This window comes from Lagopus muta, chromosome 18 (assembly GCF_023343835.1).
Source record: "Lagopus muta isolate bLagMut1 chromosome 18, bLagMut1 primary, whole genome shotgun sequence".
NCBI classification, from domain to species: Eukaryota; Metazoa; Chordata; class Aves; order Galliformes; family Phasianidae; genus Lagopus; species Lagopus muta.
Window position 1 is genome coordinate 2,570,523 of NC_064450.1, and position 23,904 is coordinate 2,594,426.

A 23,904-nucleotide genomic window follows, 5' to 3' on the forward strand; every position below is an offset into this window, starting at 1 on the left:
GAGCATGCAAAACACAGCTGGAGCTTTTTGGAGAGCCCTGCCAACCTGTTCTAACGTTCCAACACATTCAATTCCACTTCTGGGGAAGGATTTCCAGGTCACTGCACACGGCTTGACAGCGAGGTGCTCAGAGCCTCCCATCCTGCCCATCTGCCAGCCTCCCCCTGCTTTTCCATAGGTTTGCCCTCATTGGCAAAGCAGCATTTTTCCCAGTTCTAAGCACATACTGCTCCTTGAGAGCATGGGAAATGTATTCAACCAAAATACAGCAGGAGTAAAGAGGGCCAGCTGTTGTTTCCCAGCAGGGGCAGTGCCCTGGGGGGCACCGAGGGCACAGTGCTAGGCTCAGACTTGGGGGCTCAGGTGGCTCTGCGGGTATCTCTGGCATCTCCCCCCGTGGGGCAGGCACCACATGTGGCTTCCGAGCAGCACAGAGTGCATCGCACTCACATATACATGCATTTTCACATTTGTCCTGCAGTCAAGATTTAAAATGCATAGAGGGACTGTGGGAAAGAGCCTCCTCGACACAGGGCAAGGAGCAGCAGGCTCAAGAGTCCACTCTGCCTGCGCCGCAGGCTCTGCAGCATCCCCACGAGGAAAGGAGCACGGGACACCAGGCAGGGGCTCTATGGCTTGGATTCCCCACGCTCTGACCCACCAGCTCTGCACCCACCCGCCCCACAGAACCCCTGGGACGAGGGAGCAGAGACCGGGACACCGGAATAGGGAAAGCAAGTGTTTATAAAGGCCAGATACCCGTAACAAAAATAAATTTGTGCTTTCCCCTCCCTCCCTTCCCACCCATCCCTTTTTTATGTTGTTTTTGTTTTTGTTTTTTTTTTGCTTTTTTTATTTTTAAATACAAATCTTCTTTAGGAAAAATGGAAGCACCGTCAGTTACAAACCAAACCAAAAAAAAAAAAAAAAAAAGAAGGAAAAAAAAAAAAGAAGAGACATATTAGAATTAAACACGGTGGAATGTTAAACAGGTTACAGGCTACCGTTCTAGCCAGTGCGGTTAGGCAGCTTAGTGAATTAATTGCTTAGGAATTAAAAATAAATTATTATAAAATAGATTTCTGTACATTTTACATACATATATATCTCTTTATATACGCAAACTGTGATGGGCAAGTAATTACAGGGGACTTTCCCACGCCAGCCTCAGTCCCAGCCGAAGTCCTGCCCCGTCATCTGGTAGAACTTCATGTTGAAGGGCCGGTAGAAGTCCCGCAGCCTCTGCACCACCTCCTGGTCGATGTCGGGGTGGGTCCTGCCTTTCGTTTTCCCCAGGCAGTGGGGTTTGCTGCTGCCCTCCGCCTTCTTCAGGCAGGGGAAGCCCTTGGTTTTGTTGAAGTAGAAGTGTTTGTCGGTGATGATCCTCTTGAGGCCCAGAAAGTCCTGGACCCTGCCCAGCTCCCCCGCGGGGTCGCTGATGAGCCTCTCCCCGCTGACGAAGAGGATCTGCCCGATGGGGAAGTAGAGCAGCCAGTTCTCCAGGTGCTTGGCGTAGATGCCGATCTGGATGGCGCTCCACGAGGTGTCGATCAGGCCCGTAGTCCTGTTTTTGAAGGTCAGGCTCTCAAAGGTGGGGATGTCGGGCTTCTTGGAGAGCGTCTGCGTGTAGTCCGAGATGGCTCTGGTCACGGGGTCCCGCACCACCACGATCAGCTTCGTGCCCTTGGCCATGGAGGAGATGCGCGCCGGGGCCTCCTTGGTGACGAAGTAGCTGGGGGTCTTCTCCATGGTGATCTGCCCCTCCAGGGTCCTGGGCATGAGGTCCCTGCCAGCAAAACGTGCAGGTTACAACAGCAGGTAACAGCAAAATACACACGTATATATAAATACAGGTACACATACATACACAAGAATTTTCTTCCTTAACATGCTTGTATGGGCCATTTAGCTCACATGGATAAATCCATTTTCCAATGATCTTGGGGCTATGGGTATTGTTAAACAGCACTGTATTAGAAACCCAGCTGAGCAATGTCCCACTTCTCCAGGGGTGGGGGAGCCAGGCTGTAACTCCACACCTGCAGTGTGGCTGCGCACACCACACCACATGGTCAGGATGAGTCCACAGCAGCACTGTGCATGGCTCATGTCAGCACCAGACTGCCTCCATGCCCAGCCCACAGCTCATTTTCCCAAAGGTAACAAGAGGAAGGTCTACTGAAAGCCAGGAGCTCACCAGAGCATGCCCACTCTGCTTTCCGTTAGCATCTCCAGTGTTACATTTCTCTCAGTTTAGGCAAAAAAGAGCTATTTGCCCACAGCATCTGCCTAGCTGGTCACCCAACAACTGGGTCCTCAGCAGGGTATTTCCCTGTCAAGCACCAGAAGGAGCTGCTGGAGGCATCTCCAGCACATTCCAGCCAGTATCCAGCAAGGACAGCCTGTCTCCTCTAGCGCCACATGGGCTACAACCAGTTGGGATACAGGATGCAACCAGGAGAACACAACCTAAGCTTGCACACCCTCACAATACACAAATCCTTGAATTCTTCTCTATTTCCCTGGTCATTTCTAATTAACAACGCTGATAAAAACTGGATAACTTTCTAAAATTACTGAAATAGCTCAAAGCAAGAAAAGACATTTTTTCCTAACATTCACTAGGCAAGCCTAAATATTTCAGACCCTTTGCCAATGCTTTCGCTTCACAACCCCATGGGACTCATTTACTCTGGGCTGAGAGACAGTTAAAGACAGCAAGAGGGGAGTCTGTCACAAAATTAAAGCTATAAAACTTGATTAAGTTTTCAAAGCATCCACCATCACAGAGAAATGACTGGTGAGCGTGTGATCTGCAAGCCTCAAGCAGCCTTACCCCAGCTGTACTGCACTGCACTGCACACAGAGGCTGCTTGTTCCCCTCCCACATTGCTTTATGCCTCTACAGCAAAGATCACTGTGAGCCCTCAAGATTCCCAATGCTGCTGATAACTCGTGCTAATGCCAGTGGTTTCCCTGAGTAAGAAGGCAAAGGGAAAAATGACCCATCTGGGGGTAAATAGCAGGAAAATCCATAATGAGTGGGCTGACAGAACAACAAATTGCTGCATGGCCATGGAATTTGGTCAGTAGCTGTTTAGGTAACTGCTGTTTGATGTAGATTGTACACAGTATTCTATTTCACCTTCTGGCATTAAGTTTATGCAATGTGTTTACTGCCAAGGGACACGCAATGCCCACACCTGTGGGCTCTGCACTGCACTGTTCATAGAATCATAGAATCAGTAAGGCTGGAAAAGACCTCTAAGATCATCTAGTCTAGACCCACTTGGGTCAGTAGGGCAGTCAGTGGACCTGGGACAAAGGGGCAAACATGCTGGGGCAACCTCCAGCCAACAGTGATGGCAAACCCTAGGGCTGCCTTCTCAGCATCACACAAATGGAGTTTCTCTTGCAGACCAAAGTCGCCCCAGCCTATGGGCACCTGGGATATGAATGCTGCTGCAAGTCAGGAGCTGTCATGTGCAGACAAACAGAATCAAAACACAGCTCTGACTAACCCTGTGCCTTTCTGGCTCACTCCACAAACCGGTAACGCCTTCGGAGAACAGCGCGAGTCAGTGACGCTCAGGGAGGGACTCCTAAATCTAACGTGGGCTGATGTGGATTTCGACAGACTACTCATTAAGTGGGGTCTCTTTTTTATGGCCACGTTACATCTGAGCTCTACACCAATTGATGGCCACCAATTGATCTAAGGTTTCAATTCACGAAGCCTCCAATAGTCGGAGACCTGCCAAGAGCGGAGACTGCTCTCCATGATGGGCCTAGGTCCAACTGAAGGCAGTGAGTCCAGCAGGTCACTCTGCATTGAGGCCCTGGACATCAAGGTCAACTTCTCCTGCAGGGCTGCTGCAATCAGTGTTTACTGTGCTCCTAGTAATGATGCAAGACTTATTTTTTCCTCCTTGCACAAGAGAGGCCTTAGGCAGGGCTCTGCCCTGTGGAAGAGGAGGAAATTGCTGGGGGCAGAGTTGCTGAGTCAGGTGATTGGGTTGGGAAACTCTTAATGAGCATTTCCATGAATTCAGAGGAGTGCACTGCAGAAGTGGAAGAGCACGAGAGGCACCCATAGGGCCAGCAGCACCTGAGCCCACCCCTGGTTTGTGCCTGAGGACATGCAGCACATCTTGTTTCCAACAGCTGGCCCAACTGAAAAGTGGCTGCACAGAAACTGGAGAACAGCAGAAGTCAAATATCATGGCCCATGGATGTGGTTTGAACCTCTGACAGCACCACATCCAGGAAAGCAGTGTTTCATTGCACATGCCTGTCTGTAGCAAGCAGCTTTTCCATGGCTTCCATAACCTCCCACACAGGCATCACCCATCATGACGGCAGCCAGAGACACGGCCTTGGGGACAGGAGGAACTGGTATGTTTGCTGCTGTGAACTCACACAGGTGGAAGAATCATTGAGGAGGGTTTATTCCCATTCAAACCACACCTGGAGAAGGGCAAACTGGCCCGGGTGTAGCACTGTGGCTCCAACACAACACACCAGATGTGTACATCAATGGAAGCAGGACCAGATTCCAACTCTGAATATCTGCTCCCGAGGCTCCCAGACAGCGATGGCTGCCTGAATGGTAGAGGGCGAGGGAAGGAGCTATCATGGCTGGAAGAGCTGCAGCCATGGTGTGCTGGTGGGATATGGCCCATCTGGGAGATACAGACATGGGCAGCTTCCCTGTGCAAGGCAGTGATGGCAGAGGTGCAGCCACCACCACTACCTTACGGGGAAGGGAGATGATAAAGCTGAGGGCAGGCCGTGGGAAAGAGATCTGAGCACAGACAAAAGCTGCTGCACCAGTCGGGACAGGGCTGGATGGAGACAGTGCAGAGGGCTGCAATGGATAGCAGGGTGGGAAATAAAGATGGTATGAAAAGCTTGGCAAGCAGTCTTCCCGTCTTGTTATCCTCCTGCCTTCTGGCAACCTGGAATCAAAGACCTCTGGAGCCAGTGTGTGCACTCAAATCATCCCATTTTATATTGACTGTGGACTGCCTGAGCCTTTGAAACCCTTTTTGCCTTGAGAACATCCCACAGCAGAGAGTCCCAGTGCTGCAGTCCTACCTTTGAACCCTTCCCCTTCATCCCCACTAGGGAAGAGACAAGGATTCTGCTTCGTGAGCACAGAAAAGGAAAGTGAGGATAACATTGCCAGCAAATTCCTGCATCCCTGATTTGGGCAGCCAGCACCTGGAGGACCTGCAGATCCCATGAGATGATGGAGATACAGTGGGATCACAGTCATGAATTTCCTGCAGGCAAAGAGCAAAGCCCCTCGCTCCGAACATGTCAAGAGAGACAGAGGAAAAGCTTTTCCTCTAATGAATATTTCCTCGGTGAAGGCTTGCATCCTCCGTAGGCGAAGTGATAGGCTTAGTCTAAAGATGGATTGGCCTACTTTACCTATTAACCACTTAGACTAATGTAATAAAGGCCCTCCTCGTTCAAACAGCCCTAATTCCCAGCCCTGCTCAGCTCTGAACTCCACAATTAGATGGGATGCTAAAATAACCCCACCAGGCTGCTGCCAGGGGAGACATGGGAGGAGGGGGGGCAGGGGGGATTTTATTTTGCTTTTTAAGTACAAACTTCTCTAATGTGAAAACTAGACTCAGAGAGACATAAATTTACAAAGTGGGAATGACAGGTGGCCCCACGGTAATCCAATCCTGAAGGCTAATGCCCTTTGTGGCAGCTTTTGTCTGCGCAGGGGGGGTCCAAGCTAATCTGCTGCCACTTCTCCAGGAGGGGCTGGGGGCTGCAGGGACCTCTGTGTCCTGTGGCTGCAGTGTCGGTGGCAGGTAGCACAGAATGGCATGCAGGACAGACTGCAGCTTCCTGGGGAGGGAGAGGAGCATTGCTGTGAGGGATGTGCTGGAGCCTAGCAGGGCTGGTAGCATCACCCAGCTGGGAATCCTGTGACAGGGAGGGACGAGTGGTCCCTATACCTGCTGCGCTGCAGTGAGTCACTTCTGCCACCACCACTGCATGGCTGCAGCAATGGCTCGTTCCAGTCTCAAAGCCCCCACCTCCAGCCCAGTCCTTCAGCTCAACCCCCTCCAGACACCTAAGCTGTCTCAGTTTCCCTCTGCAAGGACAACAAAACTTCCCTCCAAAAAGGAGAGGGCTGTGTCTGTGTAGGCAGCTCCAAAAAGAAGAGAAGTGTCATTACGTTTGAGATAAAACACCAACATTTCCGGATGCCACCAAGATGACTGCAGGCTGTGGGGCAGACTGAGCAGCGTTCACACAGACCCCGAGGCAGATATGATGAGAATGGATTTTTTGTGCAGGATTTCTAGACTTTCCCCAGAGCTTGCCCTAGAAGTAAGAAAAATAGGGAAAGAAGGGGAGAAGAGCAAGTCAAACTATTTCGGATACCAGCCATGCTCACATCAAACTCAGCCCTGTAATCCAGAACCATTTGCTTGGCCACACAGCAGTGGGCATGTAAAGCATCCAACCTATTCCTGGCCACTTTGTACCCAAATTCCTGACTATGTTTCAAGACAACCAAAATTTGGAAACATGACAGTTTCTGGGGAACGTCCCCCAAAACCTCACAACAGTGAGGCAGTCTGACAGACCACATGGATCTGATAGACCAGAAATGGAAAAAGCAGACACATTCTCCCAGCCCAGTAGGAGGCTTTTAGCCCTATACCAGCACCAGGGAATGAGCAAAGGTCTGGGAAGCAAAAACCCAGAGCATCACCAGCATTGCAGCACAAGGCCAAAGGCCACCACAATGGACCCATCCTGATCCCATGCCTTTAACCACTGCTCATCAGTTGGAGAACCAACCCTGTCCCAGTTCCACTGGGATGCAGTGCAAGAGAACTTTCAAGGCTCCAACACAAAGTATGGCAGCACACAGACCCCATTCACTGGTATTTACCATTGGCTTTAAGTGGCTTTATGGAGCTTAAATTACATGCCTTTATCTCTGTTATCACTAGCAAGCAAAAACCCCTTATATTTCTTACAAGACAGCAAAAGCCAAAACAGACTGTGCTATTAGGAGAACCTTGAAAGTCCAGGATGAGTTTTGCAGAAGATTGGAATATAACACAGTTAGAGCCACAGGGACAAACAGCACGGCTGAGTCACCCCACAGGACTGCGAGGATTTAATGGCTGCTTTCCCCCAAAGGCTGACCATAAAATCATCAAGTCACAGAAATATTACTTTAAAGCAAGAACCTGGCCAGCAAGCAAGGAAAGAACGTGAGAATAACAGAGCTTTAACTACACGACAGATCAGTACCAAGGTCCACTGGCTTTGGCACCACCAATGTGGCTCCCACTTTGCTCACTATTGGCAGCTGAGGAGAGGGAAAGAAAATGGAGAGGAAGGAGAAGAGGAGACACAACAAAAAAATCCTTCCACTTGCTGCTTTATTATTTGATACACTTGAAAATGTCTTTGCAAAATTTTCCTGCCTTGGGTTGCCCTTTCCTCCCACCGTTGCACTGAGGACCTGTGCAGTAGCACTCAGCCTCTCCTCTTTTTATTATCAGCCCTATAAGAGCAACATGTGTGCTTTTGTCTCAAGCAGGAGCCCGTTGTTTGGGTTGGAAAACTGTACAACAATAAAAGAGAACGGCTGTGAAGCAGCCCCAGCCTTTTTGAAACGGGTGTAACCCTATCCAGCTCCATCAAACACTCGCCACGACATTTACACAAACCAGATGATGGGAATTAATGAATTTGGGGGGTGAGAAAGGGGAGATAAAGGAGAAGGGAGAAGGGGAAAATAATCTGTGGGCATGAAAGTCATGTTTTTCTCACCCTCCTTGCTCCCTGCCCCCAAATCTGCCAGGTCCCTTCACCTGTTGGGGAGTCTGGGGATTAGGAGAGGGAGAGGAAGGTAACAGCGTGAAGGCTTCCCATCAAGAAGCCACTCCTCCTGTGGGCTTTGATGATGTCTGCAGACCCAGGTGTCCACCACCAGATGGGAACAGGCTCCAGCCATGAAGTCTGATCTCAACTCTTTTGATGCAGATGCAAAGCCCATCATGTTGGGGCTGTGAGCAGGGACATGGGGCACCAGTCCTTATACTGCATGCAGACACAGCACAACAGGAGGGGACAGTGCAATACATGGCGCATCACAGAGTTGTAGCCTACAGGGAGGGAATAACTTCTAGCAGCAGCGATGCTAAATTGGCAGTGCTGTCTGCATTGGAACTGGATTTGTGCTTTCACTGGAGAGAGCAATAGGGACCAATGTGCCTCCAAAGGTTGTGTGAGGCTAAGAAGGATATGCCCACCCTCAGCAATGGGCACAAAGGCACCAGGTAGGTCTCTGAGCCTCAGACTCCTGGTAGAGCAGTTCCCTGCCCCAAGGCAGATGCCCAGTGTTGGGAGGAAGGGCTCAGGGGGATGAAAACTTGGGAGACAGGCATGAAAGAAAGCCCTGCTTGTTGGCTGGGGGTCCCGCAAGCGAAAATCTCAGCAGGTCTCTCTCCCCACACTTTGTCCAGGTCCCTCCCAAACCAACACAGACATTCCATGTGCACAGCCCACCCTGGCTCCTTGCTTTGCACCAACTCAGCGCCGCATTTACAAACACTCACCAAGAACTTTCTCTCCTTGCTGTCTGGAGCCAGCCAAGATATTCATCAGCTCCACCAGTTCATTATATCGGTCCCCTCTTTATGTAAAGAGCGAAGCCTCTTTCTGTCCCCCATCATATTTAAAAGCTCGGAACTTCCACTAAATAATGATCTCGCTGAGGGGAGGGGGGCCAGCACTTTACATATCAAAGGGCTGCTTTGGTGGGATTTACAATAATTTGAGATGAAGTGGTAAATATTCCATTCACTCCGCTTTATCTCCAGTAATAATTATAATCCTATTAGCAAGGTCCCAAGAAAGTGATTGCATTATCATCTAGCGAGCATCTATGTGGATTTCTTGGAGTGGGAAGGCCATAGGCAAGTAAAGAAGGAAAAGCAACAAAAGATGCGACTGCCAGCACCTCCCTTCCCCCAGCAGGATTTGGTCTCCATTGTCCCTACGCTTCAATAGCGCTTTGCTCTGAAAATAACAGCTTTTGAGTGCAGAAAGGGGGTGGGGCTGAAATGAGCATCTTCCTCCTCCCGGTCAAGCCTGGTCCCATTCAGGGCCACCAGGTCCCCCCGCTGCCACTCTGGGCACAAAGAACCCCAGTTCCTCTTCCTGCCGGGCACGGCACTTCAATTAAAAGCTAATTGCTGTTTCTGGGTGACTTCTTCAGAATATCACACAGCAGCACTGCCCACTGCTTGAGTCATGTGAGATTACTCTGTCTTCACTTCCAAGAAGAAAAATAATAATAAATTAAAAAAAAAAAAAAAAGTTTTTGTTTCAAAGAAGGACAAGGAAGGGGAAGTTCTGTGATTTAAGGGGGAAAACTAACCCTAAACACACCTGAGCTAACTGGCAAAGCAGAACCAAAGGCTTTTTTCCAGCAGATCGCAGGGCCAGTCGCATCTGCCAAGCTGTGTGTTTCACCCCTGCGTGCTGCTGCCTCTTGGTGCACGCCAGCAAAACGTGTAGCTGCGATTCATCCCTGTGCACCCCTGTCACCTCCATCCCTCTGCCAGCAGCTGTCACCCACGTGCAGTGGCTCTGGGCTGCGACACGCCGGCACTGCCTTCACTGTGCCCAAGAGTTCAGCACAAAGTGGTTGCAACATTTCTCCCTGTAAAAGAAGCAGACAACAGCCCAGAAAGGTGGAAAAAAGAAGAATCCGAGGCATCTGCTGGGATCCAGTACTCATAACTCAATCCTTGGGAAAGATCAGTCCTCCTGGCTGCCTTTGCCTGACTTGTGGCTCTCACTGCCACAGAGGGACCAGCCGCTTCTCTTCCCTGTAATGCATCTTGTGCCAGAGATGCTGCTTCTCAAAAACCCTGTACTGAGCAGCACAGGGCCCACACTCCATGGGATGCTTCAACCGTCACCAGCTGAGCTGGGACTGGTCCAGCAGCTACAAGAACCAAAGTGATGTCCTCATCCAAAAGCAGGCTGACCTGGAGGAGTGCAAAAAGAGCTCCTCAGCCTGGAATCACTGCTCTTCTGCAGCCTTCCTTGGAGCCTGCAGGGGGAAATCACAGCTTCAGGAGATGATTTCAGACTGTCTGCACTTCCCTAGAAGATGTGGGGTGGCAGAGGCTGTGGGTTTGATGGCTGACATCCCTTTGCCCCTCAGACATGCCAGTACTGTGGAACAGTCCCCAGCAGCAGCGGCACTCAGCTCCCAGCAGCACATGCACCAGCCCAGCACAGAGTCCATAGCCCCAAAGTGCTCCCACACCCACTTATTTCCTCTCCTAATTTGTAGGAACAGCACTAATCCTCTCAAAGACATTAAAACACCACAGACACTGTCCTTTGGACATCTCTCCTTACTTCTCAGAGAAGCGCTTCCTTGCAGTGATGGGATCAACCCCCCATAGGGTTAGAGCCCATGGACGTGAGAATGCGGGTGAATACAGCTTGTTGGCTTTCAATGGTTTTCTTAGAAGCACCAGGTCTTTCAAGAACCCCAAACCCAGCAGCACCACGGCTAATGCAGGAACAGAACCACCAATCAGCCCTGCAGAGCAGAGCAGCCTCCTGGCTGCCCCAAAAGGATGTGCTATGGGGCCAGACCCTGCACCCTGCCCCAGGCTGGGGCCTCTGTTAGCTTCAGGCTGTCACAGTGGGGCTCTGGATTTCTTGTGCACTGCATCTGGAGATATTTCCTATCCCTGCCATATTTCTATAACTCAGGAAGCCCACAAGAGGTTATCCCATTAGCCTCATTCCTAAAGCCCTTCTCCAGGGACTCCGTGTGCCATATGCCAGGGGTGGGGAGCCCAGCGAGCAGAGCAAACCTCATGCTGGATCCAACAGGCATATCTTCAGTATCTTATGCAGGAGACAACAGCCACTCCAATCATCCCCACATCACTTTAGGACACCACTTCAGGACACCTCAGCAACACCTCACAAGCTCCGAGCCAGGACAGGACTTTGGGGAGATGAACTGAAACCAGGGGCTCACAAAGCTCACACACCACACTTCATCCCAGGGATGAGCCACAACACAGGGACGAGCCAATGCTTCCACATCCCTTCCCCTTCCCATGCTTTCCCTCTCCCTGGAGCAGACCAGACACCACATTTCACCCGCTCCAAATGTTGCTAGAGGAGAGCTAAAAGAAAAACCCACCACCTATTGAGCCAGCCCTTCACTAAACACAGCACGAATCAACAGCCACCAAACAAAACCAACCCAGAGACAGGCGGGACCCACACTCCCCTCCTGCCCTGTTCATCAATCACAGCCCCACTGAGAGCTCTTTTGTGTCCTTCCCTGAGCACACAAATGAAAGCCCCCAACCTGTGTGCCTGCACAGGCAGGTAACAAGCTGCACTGATAGTGCTGCCTTTTGTCCCACACCCCTGAGCAGCCTCCCGTTTGCACAGGGAGGGCTCTGCATGCACCTAGACACACACTGCTCCCATAGAGCCCTGCTATTAAATAAAAGCTTGGTGATAAAGCCCTGTGCTGCCTGCAGGGACGCTTTGCTGTTTGTCACTCCTGCGAGGCACCTTTGGGGTGGGACGTGCACACAGGGTGTGCAAAGAGAGCCTAAAGGAACTGGTGCTGGTGGCAGCTGTGGGACAGTCCTGCTGCTCTTCCTCACCGTGGGCAGCAGAGCAGAGAGGGGAGCAGGAAGACCGCCTTGTCCATGCAGCAGGGATCTCCTGTGAGCACTTGGAGCCTCTGAGTATCCTCCAGAGCAGCCTGGTGCATCCACAGAACGTAGAAAGGAAGCAGCTTGGATGGCAAGGCCAGGGCAGGCAACAGGGAAGCCTGCAGACAAATGCACACGCATCAAGAAAAGACTGCACATCCTTAAATAGTTACTCCGGGAATCCATCTTCTGCAGATAAGGGAATGCTAAAGGCAAAAGGCAAGCAACCAGTATTGCCCCAGCTGCACAGGCCTTGGAAAGGACAGTTCAGAAAGCAACCAGCCGTCCATTTTCACCACCATCCCACCCAAAAAAGGTACAATTCCTTCTTCTGCCTTGTTTGCCAACAGCCACATGCGCATGGATGCTGCCAACAGAGGCTGAGTGCAGCCATGAAGCTGCTGCACAGCCCCAGTTCCCCCTCAGCAGAACCACTTGGAACGCCGTGCAGCCTCCATAATGGCCCTAAGCACAACAGGGCAGCCCTCTGTCCATCACAGGTCACTGTCCCAGTGAGAAGAACCACAGCGATGAACAAATTTCCTCGCTACAGAAGGTGACAGCAGCTGCCAGGTGGCACAGCCGTGACCTGACCCAGTGGCCATCCGGCCACCAGCTTGTCCCACCTCGGGGCGAGTTGTGTTTGCCACCCACTGGAACAAAGGCCCAGGAGTTAATACACCGGTGATCCTCTCAGCACTGATCCCTAAATGCATTTTAGCACAAATGGGATTGCTGTCTCACCTCATTCCTTAATGGATTTGTGATTACAGCCAGAAAGGTGTAGGCGGTGCATTGGAAATTAAGCTTCCCATTGTAAACAGATCAGGTTAGTGAGTGACAACACATTTGTCCGGGATGGGATTTTCTCCCCCAGCATCTCCAGTCAGGCTGGCATGGCCCTCCCCCTCTCCCCCAGCCTCTTCCCACCCTTTTTACCCCTCACAGAAAACTCCAGAGGCCAGAAAAGCAATTAAACACCAGGACCAAAGAGTAGGGTGCCCACTGAGGATGTTCTGCTGGGGGTGGCTGTGCCACCATGCCACAAGGCGAGTGCCAGCAATGCTGCAGAGCTCTGGGTGCAGCAGAAGGAACACCGACAGCCCTGGGAAGGAGTGAGATTCCCAGTGGAGGAGGGAGACAGGCAGCAATTAGGGAAACAAGAAGGAGCAGGTCTGTCTGCAGACACCCCTCCTGCCCCAGTCATTACGTGGGACCATGGCTGGTCATAAGCAGTCAAGAGCTCTTTAAAGAGCAGACTCAGATGGTGGAGATGCTCTGCTGCAAGTACAACAGATGCAAAGCACTACTTCTAATTAAGAAGGCATTCACTTAATTAGACACTGTGCATTGCCATACCAATGATTTGATCTAATCCTACACATTTGGGCTGTGTTTAGGAGGGCTCTTCATGCTGGCTGCTCGCTTCTGACTGCTTGGGTTGTCTTTTTTCATACCCCGATGGCTGTAAGGCAGGTCCATGGCTGCAGTGCCAACCCAAAGGGACTTTGTGGAGCGATGTCACACTTGCCAAAACCCAACCAGTGGGAGCAGATCTACCTATCAGACAGGTCATAGGAAATGCATGAGAGCTGATCTCCTTCTGAACCTGCTCCATGCCTCGGCTCGACAGTCCCTGACACAGGGAAGGCAGAGGGCTGGTATGCTGAGAGATGGAGCACAACCCAAGTGAAATGACTTTTCCCTGAACACTGAAGAGTCTGAATGAGAGCCATTGTCATTCAGATGAAACCGAGTGTCAGATTAACAAATCAATGGGCACAGGAGATATAAAATGGATTACTATTGAAGCCTTTCAAATACTCAAACATATGGATGAACCAAATGTGAATTGTAATTGACTCACCCGCACCTTTGATCTCTACACCCTTGGGTTCCCAAAGAGACGGCCGGCCCCCTCTGACTGGGACTGAAGCAACCCGGAGCTCCTTTGTGAGCTCTCACAAAGCCTTTTTTCTCTCTGCTTCCATCTCCTGGATGTAGCCACATCCTGGCTCTTGGAAAGCGAGACAAGCCAGCTCTGTATCAGAGAGCCACAGGGCTGCAGGAGGGCAGCTCAGATCTCCTGGATGCAATCTCTTGCACGGAGCCCCGGATCCAATCTCTTGCACGGAGCCCACCAGCCCCAGGCTGCTCTCCCCATCACCAATCCCTGCTTCACACTGGCCCACCTGGTCACACACCAGAATGTGCCATGAAGGATCAGCAGAAGAAAACCATCAAGCGTGCAGCAATGATGCTCACTGCTCCACTCTTCCTGGAGGTGACCTTAGGGTCTGCTTAGGATTTTCCAAGGACGTTGCTGATGGGTTCTGTAGCCTGGGTGTGCGCTGACTTCAAAACCCTTCCTGATCTGGAAGTACTGAAAGCTGCTCTGCTCCTCCTCCCAGCAGCATCTGACAGTGCAGATCACTTCTACTTGATGAAGAGATGCAGCTTTTAGTTTTCCTGGAAGGTTTCTGCACCTACATCAAGAATAACCTGAATATAAACTAAACTTTACCCCTAAATGCTTACTTCTGGAGTTTGCATAGACATTCGACCCATTTTGGACATCTATCCAAAGACACCTCGAAACAGTAAAAGAACAAGCATCTTTTTGATGCTGTATGAATCACAGCTCCAGAGGAGTCACACAGCAAGCATTTGTTGGGCTCTAATTTCATGCCTCATTACATTAGGTTGCTCTAGGCCTTCTAGAAAACCCAGCACAATTCATTCCTCCACCTCCAGCTTCCCACCTCCACACCAACCAACCTTTTGTGGACCCACACCAAAGTCTCCTCATCATCACGGTGGCAAATGAAAGCACTCTGCAGCTCTGTTACTGCCATGCTGAGCCTCACAGCAACAGTAGCCTTGAAACACTTGTTGAAGGGAAATCCCAACAGCTCTTCCAGTACTGGGCACCCATGTAGAAGGCAGAGATGCTGCATGTGTCCCCTCTCTCCATCCACAGCAAGAAGACTGGGTTTAATGGGGGTCTAGGGGACCTTGCAGGCCTGGGAGCAGGCTTTTGTCTGCCCCCACCATTCTCCAACTCAGCCCCAGCCCTGCAGCTGCTCAGCACTACTGGTGACCTGTGCTGGATGGCCGAGCACAACTACATGGCTCACTGCAGAGGAACCCAGCGAGGAAACGGCCATGGGGAGGAAACTCCTGTGCTCCTAATCTGCTTTAGGAGTGCATGAGCTTGCTGTTTATATATAGCTTAATTAATTATTACACTGCATTTAGCAGCGTGACCTTGAAGCCATCTCTGGGGGGAGCCAGCAGCCCCAGTGCAGCATGGTGGTGTGTGAGGCATCAGGACACTCCTCCCTACCAGACTGTAATTAAGAGACTCTAGAGCAGACAGCAGCTCCTGGCCCCTCTCAGCTCACAAAACACTAACCTGCTATTCCACTTCTGCTTTGGCAAGGCCTGTATCTGCTCCTAGGGCTTTGCTCGCTGCTCAACAACTCCTGTTAGCTATTCCCTCTGAAAATACCATGCAGACAGCCCAGGGCTTGCTAGATAGCAGATCTGCTCAGAGGGGAAATTTTATAAAGAAGCTGTGAGCTCTGTGTGAAGCTGCAGCAAGCTGAGTGCACAGCGCTACGGAGGACAGCAGGGATTTGCTGATCCCCATCCAGCTCCCCGAAGAGCAGTGATCCTGTGGCTGCTCAGCTCCCATATGGCTCTGTTTGCAACTTCACTGCCCAGAGATGCAGTGAAGCCAAGGCAGATGCAAGGGGATGTTTGGAGATGCCCACAAACCTCATCACCCCACCGAGCACCTCTGGGTGCTCTCCCATCTCACACTGTGTGCAGAGGTTCAGTGGGTGGTCATAGGGGGGTGAGAGACTGCAGGCATCACAACACCCCTTACCTGGTGCACTGGGCTCACGAAGCTGCTGCCTCCCCCCGGTTGACTCCTGCACCTCCTGCCTTCCTTCCAAGTCTAACACAGCTTAAAAAAAAACAACAACCAAACCAAGCAGCAGGCATGCCAGAGCTGCAGGCCTTGCCAGTTTTTAAGCAAATATTTCACAGCCTGATGAAGCAGCAGAGCACTTGGTGAATAAAGCATCGGGGTTTTTTCCTCCCCCTAGTGACGGAAGGTCTCAGCCCTGAGTGCTCAGCCTCCTGCACATGGGGTACATGGGACAAAACCTGCAATCCTGCTGCAGTTGGTTCCCCAGTGACGGTGCTGCTCCCCACCCACAGCTCACCAGCATGCAGCACACTTGCTGATTTTCAGACAAGCTTGCATTCAATACCCAGAGGAGCTTCCAGTGTTAGAACAGAGTGTTGTTCACAACTGTTTTCTTCTAGTTGCTTTATCGAAGTTAATCAAAGTAATGGCTTTTGCCCAAAAGGACAATGTGCATGCTTCAGGAGGAATGTTTAACAGCTCCACCACTCAAACACACACCAGGGACCTGAGCTTGTTCAGAGGGCACTGAATGCAGCAAAGTTTTGGGGCCATATCCAGTTGGTGCAGAGCAGCCTGCCCATGCAGCAAAGCATGCTGAGCACCAGCATCAGTGCTCCCACTTCAGCTGCACTGTGCCACAGGACTGCTGCGCAGCAGCCCAGGATCTGGCCTCACGTTCACACTCAGCAAGGGATGTGTAACATACATATCCACCTATAATGCTCTGTGCAGGCCTATAAAATAAAAAACCTACACAAAATCCCCATTTGCTGCTGGAAGAGCTGACTGCAGGTCTGCCAGCAGCTCACACTGCTGGGAACTGGCTGTGCCAACTCGATGGGGAGGCTCCAAGATCTCTCCCTTTCTCACACACGAGGCACTTGGTGGATTTCAGGAAGGCCCTGCAGCAGCACAGAGTGGGCTGGCTGGGTCAAAGCTCTGAATAGGAGCAGTGTAATATTGAGGATGGCACTGCACCAGCCTCATGAGTGGGACTGCTGCCCTCGAGCTGCAGGTGAGCTCAGGGTTGGATGTTCCGCTGCTGTAACAGAATCAAAGGCAGCCCTAAGTCACAGTGTCTCTCAGTGGGGACAGATACTGAACACAGCTGGCTCCAGGGTGTTCCTAAGGAGCTGGAAGGACATGTAAAGAATTTAGCAGAACGTGGCATTTTTCTTTAAGTTCTCACCTTCCCTGCTACCCACCGTGCCAAGGGGCCATGTCACACTCATGTATTCCAACAGGAGAAGGAAAAAAAAAAAAAGAAGTGAATTATTCATTTACTCAAAGTCAGTGTGAGGTCTTCTGCATGCACTTCTGTACGGCTGGCTTCTCCTCGGATGTTCCCACCAGCAGCATCACAACCCCCAATCACCACAATGCTCAGCCTCTCCATACAGAATCACAGAATCGCAGGGGTTGGAAGGGACCTACAGGGAATCATCGAGTCCAAAGCAGGTTCTTACACCAAGCCCCTGAGGCAGGAGCACACACATCTCCAGAGCCAGCACACTGATGTGGGATGCCAGCAGCCTGCAAACAGCCCCTCACATGCCCGCTCCTCTCCTCCCGAGGTCCCTCACTTCCTCCAGCATGGGAACACTGCATTCAAAGCCACTCTTGAAGCTTCAGAGCTATTGCAAAGAGAAAAGCCACCACAGGGAACCCTCTGAAGAAGAGATAAGAACTGATCTCCTTTCTGTAGCACTTATGAATGAACTGTAAGGCCTTCTGTACATCACGCCTGCACAGTCCCTGCTGTCCCAGGCAGGAGGAGCACAGAGGACCCTTTGCTGGGACCTTGGTGACCCTTCTGAATGTGGCTCTGTGCACCTCGCAACCACTTCTGTAGAACCTCAGAATATCCCAAGTTGGGAGGGACCCACAGGACCACCAAGTCCAACAGCATCACCAGGACCTCAAATTAACCCAGGTTGCTAACCGACACGTCACCCCCAGCCCCCTCCTTGCTGTTAACGAAGTGAAGAAATGGGCCATTGACCCAGCTGGCTCTGCTGACAGCCACCAGGCCGAGCTCCTCGCTGAAGCGCCCAGCGTTCCTTGCTCATGAGCTAATTAAGAAACTCCCCATCAGCTGCTGAAAGACCTGAAATTGGGCAAGCCTGGTACAGTCAGCAAGTCCCAACCCAGCACTTACTCACAGCCAGGAGGAGGCGTCCCCTCCAGTCACTCCCTGCAGGGTGACAACAGGTAGCGTCGATGCCCCCTGACCCCCTAATTACACCGCTGAAATAACGAGCCCTGGGATTTGTTGTTCTTGGAGCCACGTGCTGGCTGTCCCGCACCGCGCAGCCCGTTGCTTAGCCCTGTGACCCACTGCTCACCCACGGTCACACCGGCCAGAAGAGGTGAGCGCTGCTGCTGAAAGATCGCTTAATTAGGATGGATTAATGACACCGAGTCCGAGCTGGAGCAGACAGAGCAGTTCAGCAAGCGGGGCCTGATGGTGAGACAATACAGCTCCACGAAGGCAAGTTTTAGAGCCACTGCATCCAGCCACGTATGGGGAAGAGATCACAGAGCTCAAATACACAACAAATTCACAAAATCCTTAAGCCAGAGCCCAGCCCACGGCTTTCCTCCCACCATTCCCATGCCTGGGCGCAGCTCGTGGCACACGGCGCTGCCATATCCATGCAGCAGCCCGCCACGTCCCCCCCAAAGCACGGCCAACGCCGAGGAGCTCAGCAGCTCGACAGGTGAGGCCATGAAACCCGATCACTGCAGACAATGTCGTCCCCCCAGCGTCGTGCTGGGAAGGCCTCGTCACGTGCGTCGTATCGGGCAACATGCTGGAAGCGCAGCAGAGCGCTGAAACCCCGGCGACACGAATAATCTTTGCCATCTGTTTGAACAACTCAACCCTCCTCAGATCTGGAGGAATGATCCCATGCGAACACAAGGGCCTTGCTGACTGATTCCAGCAGCCCCAGCCCCGCGATTCGGGGCCGTTCGCTAAGGAAATTGGCCTGGTGGTGTTGGAGGGGCACACAGGACCCCAAGCCTATGGGCAGGGCACTGGGAACCCCCACTCGCCCCAGCACAGCGCAACGCAGAGCCAAGATTTGTTTATCACATATCTCTATATAAACATTGTATATTACAATATTGATCAATTAACAGATGCATCTAATATTTTTAACTTTTTTTTTTTTTAAAAAACATAAAGCAAATAAAATCTCAGCAGGATTGGCAGAGCGACCCTGGCGAATGCAACCATCCCATTGGGATTTGCTCACTGCCAGCAGCGCAGCCCCGGCATCGCACTGGGGGAACTGCTCTTCGCCCAGCTATGGGGCTTCCACACAAAGCTGCTGGGAGAATCGCCTCCATTCCCAAACTCCCCAGCGATGAGAAGCCTCCAGGAGCGATGGGAGCTGTTAGCAAGTGCCTGGCTGGGGGGACAGAAGGCATCAGGGTGCTACACTCACTGCCACCATAAATTCAGGCTTTACAATGGCCAAATGCAGGCTAAAACTCCGTCTCGCTCAGATTTACCCTGGTTTCAGCATGGCTACAGCCACCCGATGTGTTACCTTTCCTCTGCTTCTCACACACACCCACCCTGGGGGCCAAAAAGGAGGGCAAAAACAGCAAACAACACCAAACGAGGATTTTTCCCATCATTCGAGAATCGCCACAAAGCAGCACCCTGTGCAGTAACATCCCCGCTGCTTACTGGGGTGACCTGGAGTTTAGGAATGCACTGCACATAAATGGATCTGAATCATTCGGGGGGGGGGGGGGGGGGGGAATGAATTGGAGAAATAAAACTAATAATCCAAATATTACATAAAACACAAAGGGGAGGGGGGAAAAAAGAGAACACAGCCTGGCTCCTCGAGCAGCCACAGCCAGGGCATGGGGTCCTGGTGAAGGCTGAGTGCTCAGCAGATAGACCAGCGATGGGCAGCGGGGCCAGGAGTGCACAGTGCAGCCCCATAGGGCACAGGGCTGAGCCCACGGGGCTCAACATGAGAAATAAAGGGGAAAAAACAACAAAAAACCAGCCCAAAAATGTGTAATCCTAAGTGTGACTTTGCTTCCTTACCGTACATTAATTACAGGACCAAAGGGTTTCAAGTCCCCGCCCTGTTAAAAACACACCATTATTGCCTGAAAGGAAACTAAATATATATATATTTTTTAAAATATATTATTTATATATATATAAAATTTATTAATATATGAATTATTTTTCCCTGTATCCCAGGGAAGAAGCAATCCCCATACGAGCAGCACCCCACATGCACACAGCAGCTCCCCGCAGGCTGCTCGCGGTGCAGCCCGACTGAGGAAACTCATTTATCGCCCCCAAATTCCACATGCTCCTCACAATTAGTTCTCAGCATGGCTGGATCCCATTTCTCCTCTGTCATGGTGGATATTTTCCCTGGGACTGGTTAACATGTTGCTTTCATTACCGGGGAGAGCCCCACAACACGCGCACGGGGTTGTTTCCATTGGATTCCCAGCTATCTCACTGTTAGTGAGTTTTTCCTTCTCTTCCCTCTGCTTTTTAGCAGCTCGGCACCACTTGATGCTGTTCTGCCTTCTGCAAGCGTAAGGGGAAATGTATTTTATTCCATTTAAATGCCTCCATGTAACAAATGGAGCAAGAAAAAGTTTGCTCTCCCTCCTTCCTGAGTTCCTCGCTGTGCTTCCTGCACGGCACAGCACTCAGATCGGTACAATTAATCACAAATACACCCGAAATTTAAGCTCTCATCAAAGCAAAACAAGCAAAACTGCCACGACTTCTGCCTCTCATCAATCTGCACAAAGTTTCCATTGGAAGATGGCATTGCACGGCAGGAAGAAACTGAAAAAAAAAAAAAAAAAAAAAAGAAAAAGAAAGGAAAGGAAAAAAAAGCCCAACCAAACCAAAGCAAAACTCCCAGATCCAACCTGATCAGCTCAGATCCATGGGAATAAAATCTCCTTCCAGCAGCCAAGAGTTGTGTCCCCATGGTCCCAATGGCGATGGGTTGAAGTGGCGGCGATGGGCGCTGCGGCACGGAACGGCCCCACGGAGAACTGTGCAAAAGCCCCCGAGCAGCAGAGCTGAGGCACACCCTGCTCAGCAAGGCAGATATTTTACAGCGGGTTTTATCTGCTTTTATGGGGCCGTTAACAAGCAAACAGAAACGCTTCTCCTTATTGATGTTCAGATAATAAATAAAAGCCTCAGTGGGGCTCGTGGCAATAAGCACGCTCCTGTGGAGCGCTGAGAAACCAAAACGCATTGAGGTTCAGGGCAGTCTGCAGTTATGCAGGATCTGATTTGTAACACCAAAATTCATTCCGCCCAATTCCTGCATCTCATTCAAACCCAACTCAGAAATAAGGCAGAATTTGCAAAGCACCCAGCCATTATTTGGGCAAATATTACCATTCTCCTCAGTGCACTGAGCACGATTTTGCATTCCTTCTCCTCAACCCATTCGGGTTATAGTCTCCCAAGAGCCACCTTGGGACTCTACAGCCACCCAGAGCTTCCCAGAACTCAGCTAAAAGAGCAAAAAACCCCAGCTCAGCCCCCTAGCAGTGTGCTCACAGGGGCAGGGCCCATTCGGCTGGAAATGGAGCAGCTGATAAGAAGAAAGCATGGGAGAAGTTGAACCCAAGTTTGATGACAGCTCCTCTAAATGTTAAAAACTCCGTGCGTCCCTTTGATACCGACTGCCACCCCCCGTGCTGGGACAACAGATTGGTGCAATCATAAGCTTTATTCTCTCCTTCTCCCCCCTTCCACCTCTTCCTTGTAAAAGATTAATCAACCATTTTATGGTCTAATTTAGGCGCCTAATTAAAAACACAGTTCAACACCTACAACGCCGTCTTGCTAATAAATCCTGACAGCTCCTCCGCTCTGCAATATGCAGGTTCTCCTTCCCAAACGCCAAGTTAATATTTGATGGGATATCAGTCTCACCCCGTGGCCGTGGGACGCCACATCCTCCGCTCAAACCTCAGAAACCCACTGCACGAAACCGCCCGATCCCATCCCGCATCCCCTTCGGGACGGGATGGCGGCATCAAAATCCCATCCAGCGATCCGGGTAGGAGGACGGGCTGCAGGGCTGTTACAGCTCCTAACTCCGCCGCTGTACCCGCCGGCCCCGGGCTGCTTTGGTACCGCACGGATCGGCCCCGAGCGCTCCAGGCTCAGGGGGATGCGGTGCCCGTGCGGCCGCCACTCTGCTCCAATTTTCAACTTTTAATCAACGCCTTGCGTGTTTCTCGCTATGTAACCCTTTTATTTCCTCTCCTCTGCTCCCTCCTTTTTATATATATGTACACATATATATTATTATTTTTTTTTTTTTGTGGGGTTTCTGCTGAAAGCCGCGATCCAGAGCGAATTCTCATCTCGGAATAAGCCAACGCAGCGCAGCGAACGGGGACCGCCCCGCCCCGGCAGCGCTGCCCCGGTCCGAGCGCGGCCGGAGCTCCGGCGCAAGGGATTAAAAAACCACCGCACGGAGAGAGAGCTGGGGAAGAAAAAATTAATATTTAACTCTATTTCGAGATGACGTGCGCTTTGCTCAGCGCGAAGCCCGCAGCCGCCCGGCCGCCTCGCGCACCGCCTCGGACAGCGCACTCCTCGCGGAGGCTTGACAGGAACTAATCGGGTTTCGGGGTCATTTTTCGTTTTTTTAAGGGTATCCGGAACCGCTCCCCCCATCCCCGCCCCGTACCTGTACCAGGCGAGGCCCCGCTCGTAGTTGCGGTCGAAGAAATGGGGCTCGGCGCCGACGGCGCGCACGTCGGGGTGCACCCGCAGGAACTCCAGCAGCGCCCGCGTGCCGCCCTTCTTCACGCCGATGATGATGGCCTGCGGCAGCCGCTTGCTGCCCGAGCCGTTGAGGAAGGCGGAGATGGGGCTGAGCGCGGCGGGCGCTGCCCGCGGTTCCCCGGGACCGCTCTCCTCCGGCGGGGCAGAGCCGCGGGGCGCCAGCCCGGGCAGCGCCGCGCAGGAGCCGGCGCACGAGTAGAACATGTAGAGCCAGAGGAAGAGCATGATGGAGAGCAGCAGCAGCCTCCGCTTCAGCGGCAGCAGCGGCGGCGGGAGCGCGCCGGGCACATCGAAGCAGCGGTTCAAGCGCTGCCCCATGTGCCCGCGGGCGCGCCGGGCTGCATGGCTGGGGCCGCCCGCCCGGCTGGCTACCGCCCGGCCCGGCTCAGCACGGGGACGCCGCCGCCGCCGCCGCCGCCGCCCGGCGCCGCATGGGCTCCCCCGAGCCCCGGCCCCGCGGCCGCCGCCCGCCCCTCGGCCCCCGGCCGCTGCCCGCCCAGCGCCGCTCTCCCCGCCGCCGCCGCGGGCGGCGCAGGCAAAGGCAGCGGCGGGGGCGGAGAGCGAAGCCGGCCGACGGGCAACGCCGATACCCAATCAGCGCCGCATCACGCCGCATAATGAGCCCGACCGCAGCCTATGAGGAGAGAGGGTGGGCCGAGGGGGCGGAGCGCCGGCGAGGTGGGCGGTGAGGAGCGGCGCCGATTGGCTGAGCGCCCGGCAGGGCCGGGAGCGGCCCGAGCCTCGCGGCGCGCGGTGCGGCGGACCGGGCCGTGTCGCGACAGGGCGGCACGCTGTCGAGACGGGCGAGATCCGAGGTGGAGCAGGCGGCCCCGACCGCGGGAATGGGGTCCTGGACCGCTCGTCCCGCGGCAGGACAGTGCGGGCACAGGCGGGGCGGCTCCGTGCGAAGCCCCGCGGGGCTGAACCAACGCAGCGCCCCGTGCAAACCGCGTGTCCAACCGAACCGCGGCACTGCCGGCTCTGGGGCTCTCGAGGCCGTTTAGCGACGCTTCACAGCCGTGAGTGCTGTCATCTGAAACACCTCTCCCAAAATATCGCATCACTCCGGCTGTGCTGAGAACGCAGCGATTAAAGAAGCCTCGGAGGACGCGCGCAGAACGGCCGATCGTCAGCCGGGACAGCGCGGGGACAAACGGGGACGGCCTCGCTTCCCCGCTATGTTGGAGTGGGTGGGATTTGCAGGGATCCTCAGTGCCGCCAATCCAGCCGCTGTTCTGGGGATGTACAACCACCGGTCAGGATGAGGCCCGAAGTCGGAGGGCTTTCGGGATGCTGTAAGCTCACGTGTGGGAGGATCCCCCCCCGACTCCCCTCCCCGTGGCTTCATCGTCCCCCAGGGCTCTCACTCAGGAATGTGA

General features: G+C 52.7%; 1 protein-coding gene across 2 annotated transcripts; it reads right to left on the reverse strand.

Annotated features, from left to right (window-relative positions):
* Window positions 1–884: 884 nt before the first annotated feature.
* LOC125702204 (heparan sulfate glucosamine 3-O-sulfotransferase 3B1-like) lies at window positions 885–22,930 on the reverse strand. Of its 2 annotated transcripts, none has more exons than XM_048965159.1 (2): window positions 22,428–22,930; window positions 885–1,786 (listed from the first exon to the last, which is right to left on the reverse strand). In XM_048965159.1, exons 1-2 carry the CDS (start codon window positions 22,841–22,843, stop codon window positions 1,168–1,170), a joined length of 1,035 nt encoding a protein of 344 aa, XP_048821116.1. In that variant the 5' UTR covers window positions 22,844–22,930; the 3' UTR covers window positions 885–1,167. The 2 variants fall into 2 exon arrangements, with proteins under 2 accessions (XP_048821116.1, XP_048821117.1); XM_048965160.1 differs by lacking the exon at window positions 22,428–22,930 and adding an exon at window positions 20,635–22,401 and having other exon boundaries at window positions 886–1,786.
* Window positions 22,931–23,904: the final 974 nt, after the last annotated feature.

Coding starts and splice junctions, on each gene's coding strand:
- LOC125702204 (XM_048965159.1), bottom strand. CDS start 22,843: ATGGGGCAGCGCTTGAACCGCTGCTTCGATGTGCCCGGCGCGCTCCCG. Junction 1,787..22,427: donor CGGGGCCTCGCCTGGTACAG/GTACGGGGCGGG, acceptor TTTTGCTGGCAG/GGACCTCATGCCCAGGACCC.